Here is a 12,826-nt window from a genome sequence, read left to right as displayed (position 1 = left end):
TCGCTCGCCGGGCGCCCCCTCCCCCGCCCCACGCCGCGCGCTGCTGCCCGCGCCCCGCCCCCCGGCGGGCCCCCCCCGGCGGGCCCCCCCCCCCCCCCCCACGTTTTCGTATATGAACCTATAGCTGTACGCTTTTGGACAGCTATCTAGACTGAACACACGTTACCGACTTTTCCTTTATCGCATCACTCGAGAGGGCGAATTCCCTCCTCGGACGTAATTGCTGTGCAATCGCAGTCCGTCTGCTTGTCCTTTTAGTCAATCGTGCTGCATGTCCCAAAATAAGTTCGTCGAAGGATTACTTTGGTATTCCGCTCGTCCTTGATCACCCATCATGGCACGGCATCGTTGCTGGCCATGGAACTTAACAGTCGGCCTTATGCTTGCTCTGCAAGCTCATGGCACTCCCTCTGTGAACGTGGGCATGAATGCAGCTTTCCCAGCTGGCCCATATCTCCTTGAACTCTTGTACTTACCTATTGCCCTGTCTTTCTCCTATAAGATTTGAGCGAGTACTAAACAGACGATAGAGAGACCGCAGCGGCAGAGAATTCTTCGGCATATTTCCCTCTCCTAGACCGAATTGCAGCTGGATCCTTTGCTTCCGCCTCTACAGATGCTAGTTTGTATTCTGAGGTTCTCAATGTCTTGCAGCAAGAGGGCAGCATATCTACCTCCGAAGCTTTGTCTACATTCAAGCTTGCTTTGTCGTTGCGATCGGCTGCCCCTCGGATAGAAGCTCATTATCAGCACTATACAACCGCGGTCGCACCCACAGTTGACGATTCCGAATGTGTGAATTGGGTGCTACTGGAGGGAAACCAATATTGTACTCCCGAATTGGATAAAGTCAACAAAGACGGCCTGCTTTCTCTGTAGGTACATTTCATTTGGTTGTAGAGCGGATTCTGATCTTTGAAATAGCCAAGCCAAGCATTTGCCATTCGATCGAACCCTTGGCACCGGTAAAGAAGCCATCCTCTATGCCGACCCAACTTCCAGCACATTTGGGGAGTTTCACAAGGCTCTTTCCAAGGCCGCAAGGGAAGGTTCTCTGAGTTATCGAATTAGATACCGCCGGACTGAAGCAACACATGCAGCAGCTCTGCCAATGAGCGGATATGGTGTTGAACTCGCACTGAAGAGAACCGATTACATTGTCATCGATGACCGAGTACACGATGATGTAGCTCATCATGAGAGCCCCAGCTCCAGCACCAACCTTGATGACAGCGAGGATGTTGCCGACATCAAGCCTTTAGCGGCATCGGATCTCTCATCACTCGGAATGAAAGCGGCCTCGTTTGTACTACAAAGCGACGAGCCGTTAGGGACCTTAATAAAACTCACACAGGATTTGCCCAAGTTTCTGACGTCAGTTGTTGCTCAAAATGTGTCTACACAATTTGAAGAAGAGTTCCAAAACAACGGCATAAAGGGGGTACCAGATGGAGTGAATGCCCTATTTGTGAATGGCGTTCAAGTCAATGAACGCCAGATTGATCCCTTCGCTCTTATCGACAGACTACGTCAAGAGCGAAAACTTATTGACGGTTTCCGTACGCTTGGTCTTAGTGGAAAACAAGCGGTATCTATCCTTGGACATCAAGCTGTATCCATGGCAAAGGGCTCTAATGAACCACTGCGATACGACTGGACAGATCGTCTTGAAGATGGCCGAGTTTTAATATGGCTAAATGACCTCGAAAATGATGAGGCATACGAAGACTACCCAAAGACATTGGCAGCGGTAGGTCACAAGAGAATGCATGAAGAAAGACCGAAAGCTAACGTTACTAGTTGCTACGAGGAGCATATCCCGGACAACTCCCCCCTATTGCAAAAAATGTCTTCACTCTTGTGGCGCCTGTCGATTTTTCAAACCCAGAAGACGTATCGTTCATTGCGCAACTACTATCATTCATTTCACGTGGCCTTACCATCAGATTTGGCCTCGTTCCTTTGGTGTCAACGCCTGAGGCTACCACTAAAGCCAAGATAGTTTATCACATTTTTGAGAATTATGGCATTCACGGCCTTACCAGTTATTTGGCGCGACTTCAAGATGCTGCTACAGCATCAACCAACGAGGAGGTCTTCGCAGAAGTAACTAGGGACCAAAAACTCCTTGAGGATTCGGAGAAGATGGAGCTCGCCGAAGTCCTTGAAAAGGAGGGTTACGAGCAACAGCTCAAACTTGCCCAGAAATGGACCGATCGCTTGAAAGCTGAAACTCCGGTTCGGCCGTTATTTTTCAATGGCCTGTTAATTCCGCGCGACGACAATTGGCTGCAGGGACTGGGAATGCTGATCGGAGAAGATCTTCAAACTGTGCAAAAGGGAGTCTTTCACGGCATTCTCACTGATGATGACTGGGCTCCCGGGATTTTCCTCAGCAACGCAATTACCAGGAGGAACAGCTACATCTCCCCTGACGATGAGAAAAAGAGTCTCGTGGTGCTCAATATCAACAAAATTTATAATGAACATGCAGATCTGTTTGAGATTATCCCGGTTCTCGATGCCCTTGCGGAGTCGCAAAAGGAAGACTGGGCAGTAGTAACCATCATCGCCGATCTTACAACAACAAGTGGCAAAGAGTTGGTCTTAGCCGCTCTGGAGTTCAAACGCCGTAACCCGGGAGTCAGGATCGAATTTGTTCACAATCCGGTGGCTGCTGTTGGCGCTGCTGCCGTAAATGCTGCTCTCCGAGCCAACCAAGGGTTGTTAGGCAATGTTCACGATGCAGACGAGCTTGCAAAATTGTTGGAAACACAGTCCGAGGAGCTTAATGCCAACTACTTTGAGGTTTTAGAGCGATTCCTTGGTGCCTCTAAGATACTCTCAGGAACTCAGATGATTATGCTAAACGGCCGGGTGATTGGACCCATTGCTGAAGAATCTCAGTTCGACGTTGATGACTTTCAACAATTTCTTGATGTTGAACGGACGAAACGCATCCTCCCTGTATATGCAGCAATCGAAGAACTTGGCCTGGGCGATACGCTATCTACTCCAATTGACGCTGCCAAGTTAACGTCCATCACCGCTCTCTCCACCATTTCCGATCTGCCTGAAGGAATATTCGAATCAACGACATCTGCCCGAACTACTCTTTACAACACCTTCGAGTCAACTCACACAACTATTGAAGTAGGCGATGAAGAAGCTGCGAGCATATATATAGTTGGCCTCGTGAACCCAGTCAGTGAGCAAGGCCAAAGGTGGGCTCCTATCTTGAAGGTGCTCTCTGAGCTAGAGGGTGTTCACCTAAGGCTTTTCATCAACCCTTCGGCAAAGATTGAGGAGCTTCCAGTGAAGCGATTTTTCCGGTATGTGTTGGAGTCAGAACCATCATTCAATGAAAATGGAAGCGTCAAGAGGCTAGAAGCTACTTTCAGTGGCCTGCCCTCTGAAGCTTTGTTGACAACTGCTGTTGATGTGCCACCTGCATGGCTGGTAGCACCTCTGATTTCGATTCATGATCTCGACAACATCAAATTGAGTGCGGTGAAGACTGACGTCCACGCGACTTATGAGCTGAAACATATTCTTATCGAGGGACACTCTAGGGAAGGCAAAGGGGGAGCGCCACGAGGAACCCAGTTGGTTCTTGCTACGGAGAAAAATACCCCCGTTACAGACACCATAATCATGTCCAACCTTGGCTTTTTCCAATTCAAGGCTAATCCTGGAGTTTACACTATCCAGCTGAAAGAAGGTCGCAGCGCCGAGATATATGAGATTGAAAGCATTGGTGCCCAGGGATGGAACCCTGTGCCTGGCGATAACGGCATCGAGCTCGCGTTGATTGACTTCCAAGGCGTGACCCTATATCCCCGTCTCCAAAGACGGAGCGGCATGGAAATGGAGGATGTCCTCCAAGAAAAGGACCCTCAAGAAAATATTCTGGTTGCCAAAGGACGCAAACTGGCGGAAGGTCTCTTCGGTGGAAAATCTAAGAAGTCGCTTTCCGAACAGGAACATGCAGAGATCAACATCTTCTCTGTAGCCAGTGGCCACCTCTATGAGCGAATGCTGAATATCATGATGGTCTCAGTGATGCGCCACACAAAGCACACTGTCAAGTTCTGGTTCATTGAGCAATTTCTTTCCCCCTCCTTCAAGGAGTTCATCCCACACATGGCCAAGGAATACGGGTTCAAATATGAGATGGTATCATACAAGTGGCCTCACTGGCTACGGCAACAGAAGGAGAAGCAGCGTGAGATCTGGGGCTACAAGATCCTGTTTTTAGATGTCTTGTTCCCCCTGTCTTTGGACAAGGTCATATTCGTGGATGCCGATCAGATTGTGCGCACCGATATGATGAGCCTGATGAACCTCGACCTCGAAGGTGCTCCGTACGGATTCACCCCAATGTGCGATTCACGCACCGAGATGGAAGGCTTCCGTTTCTGGAAAACCGGATATTGGGCAAACTACCTTCGCGGCCGGCCATACCACATCTCAGCCCTTTACGTCGTCGACCTGCGCCGTTTCCGAGAGCTCGCTGCCGGCGACCGCCTTCGCCAACAATATCACACTCTCTCCGCTGATCCCAACAGTCTCGCCAATCTAGACCAAGACTTGCCGAACCACATGCAGTTCCAGATCCCCATCCACAGCCTACCTCAGGAGTGGCTCTGGTGCGAGACTTGGTGCAGTGACGAAAGCCTCAGCGAAGCTCGCACCATTGACTTGTGCAACAATCCTCTGACAAAAGAACCTAAGCTTGACCGAGCGAGGAGGCAAGTCCCTGAGTGGGTTACCTATGATGAAGAGATCGCAGCCTTGAGCAAGCTCTCCAAGGGAGAAGCAGGAAGCAGCGACAAAGAAAGGGTTTCTGACGATAGAGACTCGAGAGCAACAGAGTCGCATGGCAAGAACACCAAGAGTCGGAATCTAGAGAGTGAAAAGACACACACGATGGACGAATTGTAAAGAGAGGACATATGCGTATATATATGTATTAGATTTAAATCGCCCCCTAAGCAATCTATCCTTTTTTTTTCCTACGAGGCTAGTTCGCCCATATAGGTACATACCAACGTCACGAGATATAGGCAGCTGGATAGGTAGTCTTTTAAAAAAAAAACGAGGAAAAAGTCTATTTAGGCAAACGTCGTTATAGAATAAACAATAAAAGAAAGAACTATGATAATTCATAAGGGCCATGCTCCACAAACGTAAAGCAAGCATATACTAGTAACCTATCTCTTAAGAGACCAAGCCAGCTACGGATGGTAGTGATAGACAGTTGAAAGCTTGAAAATGACTCCACAATGGAGATCATTGGTTACATTGAAATTAGACCTACATGATCAAAATAGTCTGATCTTGCCAGTGGAATCAGCACCCGCGCCTGATGTGGTCGTCTTCCTGCCAGCACCCGAGTAGTTTGACGCGCCTGTGCCAGTTTGTTGAGTTCCATTTGTGTTATCATTGTTTTGGTGGTTTGGCTGGAGCAGTCGGAAGCCTGCAATATCAGACAAGGACTTGTTCAATGAGTCTGGAATGGATTTGGCAGCAAAGATCGGTCCGACAATCAGAGCGATGAAGACGACGGCGAGAACGAAGTAGAGAATAGCAAAGCGAATGACACGACGACGCCTGAGTTTTGACTGCTTCATGGAGTAAATGGGAGGACGAATTTGTCGGCTGCGGAAGCATGTTAGCACAATACGGGCTTACTCAGTCTTTATAGAAGTACTACTTACCTTGGCAAAAGCCAGAAGAGCATCATCGAATGCAACATATCAACCCGAGGAATCAGGATGACGGGGATCATGAAGAACAGCAACCAGTGTCCAAGAATGAAATCAGCTGCAAACATGCTGAGTTCTGTAACCTTGGCAAGCCACTCACGGGCAGGCTGTGTGACGGTGTGCCAGCCCATGGAGTACCATTTACCAGTCCAGAAGGCGATGTTGGATCCCTCGCCCTTGAACTCTCGCGTCAGGAACAGCGAAATAATGAGCTTGAACAAGAATCGCTGCATGCATACGACTGCAATCATGCCGGCCATGGTACGGGCAAAGTTGAAGCCCTCGAGCAAAAACAGCACCTCAAAGAAGACCAACATGAAGATGACTGCAAGGGCGTGTGCAATAGCGGCCAGGACACTGCCAAATTTCTTGCAGCACATGCTCAATAGAGGTCCCATGAAACATGCCATGGCAAACATAACCATCAGCACACCAGCGTTGACGGCGACTGGTCCGAAAGCGACGATCAGGATTCGGATGAGAGAGTCGGTAGGCTGAATGGGGGCAGCTGTCTGGCCCTTTGCAACCTTTTGATTGTCCCGCTCCACACCGGTTTGCGCGTTCAAGAAGAGGTATGGGATCAGTGTGAGGACAGCGAGGATGAGTGGTGTCACGATTTCGGTGGCGAAAATATTAGCGATGGCTGCTCTGGGAACATCTCCCGACATCTTGGCTGATGCATCACCCAAATGCTTGCGCTTGTAACCAGTAACTCGGATACGAGACAATCGGCAGAATGAAATCCATGAAGAAGCGTGCGATCGCGAGTTGCCACGCGAGAGCCAACGAAGATAGTCACGATAATCGATGAAGAAGTCAGTCCATGCAAATTGATGCGGGTTGTACAAGAAAGGAGAGATGGTCAATCCAAGCAAACTGATCCAAAAGTAGGCGAGCGCAGGCTGCCAAGCGGTGACAGTTGCGAACAGAAGCATCATCAACAATCTGGCACCGAAATAGATTGACGGAGCAGCGAATCGAGAGTACAAAACACCAAAGGGAATGCGAGCTGTGGCGAAACCACGACCTGTTCCGATGTATCGAGCACCGCCAAACGAAATGTTCTGTTGCACAGAGTTCGCGTAGATCTGAGTGACGAAGATTTCAAAGAACGGTGAGAGCGACAGAATTTGTTTCAAGAATCGACTGAGGGCCCTCCAGATACCACGCTCAGTCAATTCCTGCACAATCAAAGGAACGAAAGCCAGGAAGAAGACGAAGAAAATTGAGAAAACACAACGTTGGACCCAATCCATCAATGCGTCCGTGTTGGCACAGCCAGTAGGGAACAAAGGATCGGTGATGGGAACGTCTCGGTTGTATTTGCATCTGATCGTCTCGTGTCGTAGAGCGGCGATGTTCATGAGTGTAATCATGAACATTTGAATGGACAGCATAATCAACATGTTGTTGACGTGGAAACCGGCGTGAGCGTAGTAGAATGACAAGAAGCGGTCCAGGGGAAGTTGGGTTCCGAGGTAGTGGTATTCTCGAGAAAGAAGCTGCTCGCCCATACCAGTACCGATCTTCGTTGTGAAGTTAAGAACGGAGCCAAAACCCAAATCACGACCCTTACCACACTGGTAGTATTCGCAGTGCTTGATTCGACCTCCTCGCAACATGGCATTCATACCAGCGAAAATATCTTCGTTCAAGTGCAAACCCTTCTGAGCCTTTGAAACACCACCACGGGTTGTCATGAAAATACCGTTGAGGAAATCAGGGTGACCGTAATGGAGCTTGCCTCCGATTTGGGCCATAGTACGTGCGAAAAGAGTACCAAACGTCTGTTCCTTTCCTGCAGCAATATCACCAAGAACACCAATGTTTTCCGAGAAAATGTACTCACGGGCACCAAGAATAGCAACAGGCGCAGGTGAGTTGTTCTTAACACCAGGGGTATAGGGTGATACGTTTTCAGTCTTCATCTCTTCGAACTCGGCGAGTACGCTTCGGATTTTCAGACATTCTTCCAGATAGTTGTCCTGATTGGCATCGATAAGCTGAATATATTCGCCGCGGTAGAAGATGAGTGCGTGGTTTTGGTTGTCGGATTTTCCGTCTCCAAGAATGGGGTTGCCAGAAAGCTGGACACGGAACTTGGGGCGTCGCAGACCATTCTCCATGATTTCAGAGTGTCCGTCAATGAGGGCAGAGTACAGTCTAGGCTCTTCGCCTTCAGCAACGGGAGGCTCCTCATCCAGGTAAGCAATTTGGAGATCAGGGTACGCGCGGAGTAGGAATTCGGCATTTTCCATTTCTTCCTTCTTGAACTTGGAATAACGCTGCATGGCCACACAGATTCTGAACTTGCGGCGGGCCATGCGCTCCAGCTCTCGCTCAAGCTTATCGGTGTTACCGCCGAACATTTGCACGACTTCAGGGTTTTCGACTCTGTACAGCAATTTGATAGCGCGGCTATAGTTCATAAAACCAGAGATTGTTCGATACAGTGTTTGGAAGCGTAGCGAAGCCCAAATACGCGTGCGAAGGGTATACTCGGGGGCAGAAGATTTGAATCCGATACAGTAGAATGGAAGATCATCGATTTTGCTCTTGGCCGTGTCTTTCTCATTCTTCTCCTCATCACCGTTCATTTGAGATGTCTCATCAGCCAGGATTTTGGTATCTTTGACGAAGCAGTCCCATTCGTGAGGGTGAAGTTGCTTGAGATATTCCAAAAGTGTAACTCTCGAGTAGGGCTCATCTTCACGAATAATCTCTCTAAGAGAAAGCAGAATCTTCTCACCATAGTGAGGAATCATGACAGTAAAAGTCGGCATGTTATCCACTGGCAGCGGCTCTGGAATAGGAGTAGACAGCGATTGGGCGAAGAAAGAGATTCGGCGTTCTGCTTCACTATTGCTAGGGAAGAACTCTGTCTTAAAAGAATGATCTTCTTGAGAAACAAAAAAGGTCGGAGCTCGCAATGTTCTCTTTCCCTCTTGTTCAGACGGAACTTGATGATACAGGAGCTTCTGCACGTGGTCAATAGCAAGAAGATGCTCTCGGTACATGGAGATGACAATAGCATTCCAGACTTGAGAAATGAGGACCTTGGGCTTATATTTAATTTCCATGTCCGTGGTTGCCAAGACTTTAGAATAGATACGCTTCGGCAGACGAGAGAAGACATTTCGCCAAGGTGTCCAAATGGACGAACCAATGTAGAAGGATCTTGCGATGGAGAAAATTGCAGCGATCAAGACATAAAACAGATATGTATCGAGGAAAAAGAAGAGCAAGTCCGTGAAGATCATGAGACCCAGAGTGATCTTAGGTTGGTTCTTGCACAAAACGTCGGCAGCGGTGCCAAACAAATGATCACCCTGACATTGCAGGTGCATGATTGAAAGATATCTCATGGGATCACGGAATGAGAGTGCCAAGAAGACGTATGACTCTCCAAACTTGACTCCGAAAACCGTCAGCCATAAAAAGTATGAGACAGCCATGTCATTGAATGGCAACGTCGCCCAGGCAGCCGTGAATGTTTGGCTAGCCACGTATCGTCGAGAGTTGGAGATCAAATAGCTACCAAACAAGCCACCGAGGGGCATAACGGCAAAGAACAGGAAAGTGAAGATGGCAATGATGAAGTGCACAATTCCAATAGCATGATCAATTGTCGAGTTTGGATTCTTGTCGGCAAACATGAAAACTTTGACACCAGGGGCAATGTTGAGAATGAGCATGAAGAGGAGGAAGAAGAGTCGCTTGGTAAGATGTTGCGCGCCGGCCCATCGTCTAGGAACATAGGCCCATTCTGCCAGGGTTGCAAGAACTTGAATCAGAGACGCGATGGCACCACCGAAACCAACAATAGAAAATTGTTTGGCGGCGGAAGGTGACTGGTTGACCTGCTGTTCGTAATTCTTCACCAGCAGAGTGGGGGCGTTGTGGGCAGTATAGAACCAGAACATTGTGAGATGGATAATCCAGATACGGTTGAAGTTGGTCAGAAGATGGAACCAAGAACGAGATTCTCTGTAGGTCTTGAAGAAGCACTTCTTCCAATTGACATCCTTCAACTTCAAGTAACGCTCGGCAGGAGGAACATCGACGAGCTTGCTCTTGTCTTGGAGAACAATGCGCTCAATTCCCTCAGGGTACCAGAAAAGCTGGTTGCAGTCGTCATAGCCAATAATGTGCTTGTGATCTCGCTCACGTCTGACGTAAACACCGTCGAGAATTTCGTAACCTTGATCTCGGCAATACTGGTAGAGAGGCGTGATGATGTTGTTGAGGAAGGTGAACTCGTCCACGGGCTCAACCAGCGCCTGGCATGCTGGAGAAAGAAGATAGTCATGCGCGCATTTGAAAATGAAGCAGAGCAGCTCTGGCATGAATCGAACTTGATTGGCCTCTCCCCAGCAAAGCAAGTAGAGGGCGATTTGACGAACCCGATCATGCTGGGACATGCGGTTCATCCGGGTTTTCCAGCGGTACTCGGCAGCCTCAAGACTGTCATCACCTTCAAGGTCTTGCAGCATTTCCGCCTCGTTGGTAGGATCCTCCTGCTTTCCCTTCTTCTTGTTCTTCGCCTTGCGCTTCAAGCCCTTGGCAGTGGCATTGGCGAAACCGACAGAGTCGTCCAGATCCAGATGAGCGGCAAAGTACCACTTGCGATAATTGGCATTGTCACCACCAATGTAATCGCTGTGCAGTGATAGAAGGGCTTGGTTGGGCGTCATTCGAGAGGCCCTGGAGTCCAGCAGGGTCATGAAGTGGTCATACATGTTGCGCATGCTGTCTCTCTGGAATCCGAATTTAGAAGTCAGATCCATAAAGATGTCCTCAATCTCCTCTTTGGACAGAGGGATTTGGGCATCCGAAGTCCAGGCGGGATAGGGCTCGCGGGAGCGTTGTCCGGCTGGCAAGACGTTACCATAGTCCATGCCGTAGTTGGGTGTTGACGCGCCCGATGATCGATTACCGCCATAAGAAACTTGGGACGATGGAGGTCTGTACCCTCGGTTGCTGGCTTGAGGGTCGCCATAACTGTCATATCGCTCGTCTCCACGACCGTAGTAATCCATCTCAGCTGCCCTAGCCATGTCGGACCTCATTGTGAAATCACTGAAGGTCTCAGAATCCTCTTCAGATCCTTGGCGATGGCCTTGGTTGTAGTTTTGGTCGTAGTAGCCTCCATGATTTTGGTACTCGTCATGGTATTGATCATCGCCATCATAATACCCGCCGTCGTGATGGTACGGATTGTTGGGATCCGCATTATAATATCCTCTGTGCTTCCCGGTTAGCTTTGTTCATGACCCAAGGAATCGCGTCTGGGGATCGTACGATTCATCATAGTAACCGTCTCCTCCGTGGTTACCGCCCTGGCCTCCACCATGGGCATCGTAATTGTTGTCATAGTACTGATCATCCTGATAGTATGAATCGGTTTGATTATTTTGCTGGTGGCCGTCGTACCCGTCGTGGTGGCCGCCGCCACCGCCGCCAGGATACCCCGACATGTTGAGAAAAGGTTATCTGTGAGAGAAAGGTCAGGTCAGAATTGATTGATGCTTTAGCGGTTGATCTGGCGAAAGATTCGCCAGTCTCACAGCATGCTGCTAATTGCAATGGCAATTCGTACCTAGAAGTTGGAGTGCATGAATGGACTGAGAAGTAAACCCAGAATATAATGAACGAAATGGGACAGCGGGCGGTAGCTCGCACGAACAGAGTCCCGGCTGTGTGACCTTGGAAGTGAGGAGAAAGCGCTTGGCTGCAATTCAATGTATTGTTTCAATACACAAGAGGCGATATGCGACGTGCGTGAAAAGCACAGGGTCAAGAATGGAAAGACGAAAGTCACAGCAACAACCAAACAGTAACGAGAGACGTAAGGCACTATTGTGAGAGCAAGAAAGATGGATGGCCCGTCAGAACGAAAGACTGAGACTGCCAAGAACAAGCAAACTTGGTGGAAAACAGGAAACTTCAAAAGGATGCAAGATCACGTGGAGGAGGCCTGAGCTGCGACTTAAGGAGGCGTAACTCCCCCTTTCCCATCCAGACGGAGTGCGGAACGGAGGTTCTGCGTATCAGCTCTGCAAAGGACAGGTGGGGATGCTAGGAAAGGGGGGAGACGGGAACAGGCAAGCACACCACAAGCTTGCAAGTTACACTGGCACACGGAGTACTTACAACCGTGCCTGTCACTGTACTCGCTACCTGTGCGTGCATGTAGGTGTGGGCCATGGTGGGAGTGCAGGTACCTGGCGGGCAACGGGACAGCCGGACACAGCCCAAGGCGGGAGCCAGTCAACACCAGGCCCAGCCCGGCTGAACTCCCCCAAGTGGCCAATAGGCCCTGGCACGATACGCTCAGGAATCCAGTATTAAGGACCAGCTGCCCTTCTCGTCGACAGCATTCCCCTTAGCACAGCCCCTTCGTTGGCCGCCCATTATTGAGAGGACGGATTGGCTCAGGGGGCTCCGGAGTCACCATCGGAAATATACTAGATGCAAGGAACGCAAGGTATTGGGTGGATATGGCAGAGGCCGTGCGCGCCACTCTTACACGCACCGTCGCGTCTTGAAGCAGCCAATGGGTGCATAAAGTGACGGAAGCGGAACGCAAATGCAATACGCGTCCAGGCGTCATACACATGTCAACAACATGTACTAGCAACGGCACAGCTGCCACTATGGAGTGGCACTAACGTAGCCCACTAACGTATCAGCCTTGGTGCTTTGGAGCTTGGTGGAGCTGCACCACTGCAGTGGGCAAATCTGTGCTTTGCTTCAGGTTGCTTTGCTCATCTCTGGCAGCAGCCGGGAACCAGCCTTGAAAACGAACCATTCAATTTCACTGCTTTGTAAGACTTAGATATCAACATTCATATAAGAGGCAGCTTTAGATCATTATTTTGTCATCACGCATTAGTATATCAATCTTCCTGCAACTCCGACGATTCCAGACACCTTGGCAAAATATTATCTGCTAATGTCCACTGCGGAGTTTTGAAACAACAGACCTAAGGAGCTTTGTGGAGGCACCTCACATTTTTTGGCGCATCCTCTCAGGCACAGGTGGAACAAGTGCTATC

At 49.3% G+C, this 12,826-nt stretch overlaps 2 protein-coding genes across 2 annotated transcripts; one reads left to right on the top strand and one right to left on the bottom strand.

The window, feature by feature from the left end:
• Positions 1-154: 154 nt before the first annotated feature.
• Positions 155-5,164, top strand: V8C40DRAFT_228684 (UDP-glucose:glycoprotein glucosyltransferase-domain-containing protein). Its single transcript, XM_083212322.1, has 4 exons — positions 155-468; positions 531-875; positions 925-1,750; positions 1,801-5,164. The coding sequence occupies exons 1-4, from the start codon at positions 335-337 to the stop codon at positions 4,942-4,944; spliced, it is 4,449 nt and encodes a 1,482-aa protein (XP_083078581.1). The 5' UTR covers positions 155-334; the 3' UTR covers positions 4,945-5,164.
• V8C40DRAFT_228681 (1,3-beta-glucan synthase) lies at positions 4,955-11,713 on the bottom strand. The gene is made up of 4 exons (XM_083212321.1): positions 11,368-11,713; positions 11,070-11,261; positions 5,721-11,012; positions 4,955-5,661 (listed from the first exon to the last, which is right to left on the bottom strand). The coding sequence occupies exons 2-4, from the start codon at positions 11,243-11,245 to the stop codon at positions 5,325-5,327; spliced, it is 5,805 nt and encodes a 1,934-aa protein (XP_083078580.1). The 5' UTR covers positions 11,246-11,261; positions 11,368-11,713; the 3' UTR covers positions 4,955-5,324.
• Positions 11,714-12,826: the final 1,113 nt, after the last annotated feature.

Source organism: Trichoderma camerunense (assembly GCF_050948025.1).
Source record: "Trichoderma camerunense strain CBS 138272 chromosome Unknown V8C40scaffold_1, whole genome shotgun sequence".
In the NCBI taxonomy this organism is placed as follows: Eukaryota; Fungi; Ascomycota; class Sordariomycetes; order Hypocreales; family Hypocreaceae; genus Trichoderma; species Trichoderma camerunense.
This window is presented reverse-complemented; position numbering and strand designations above follow the sequence as displayed.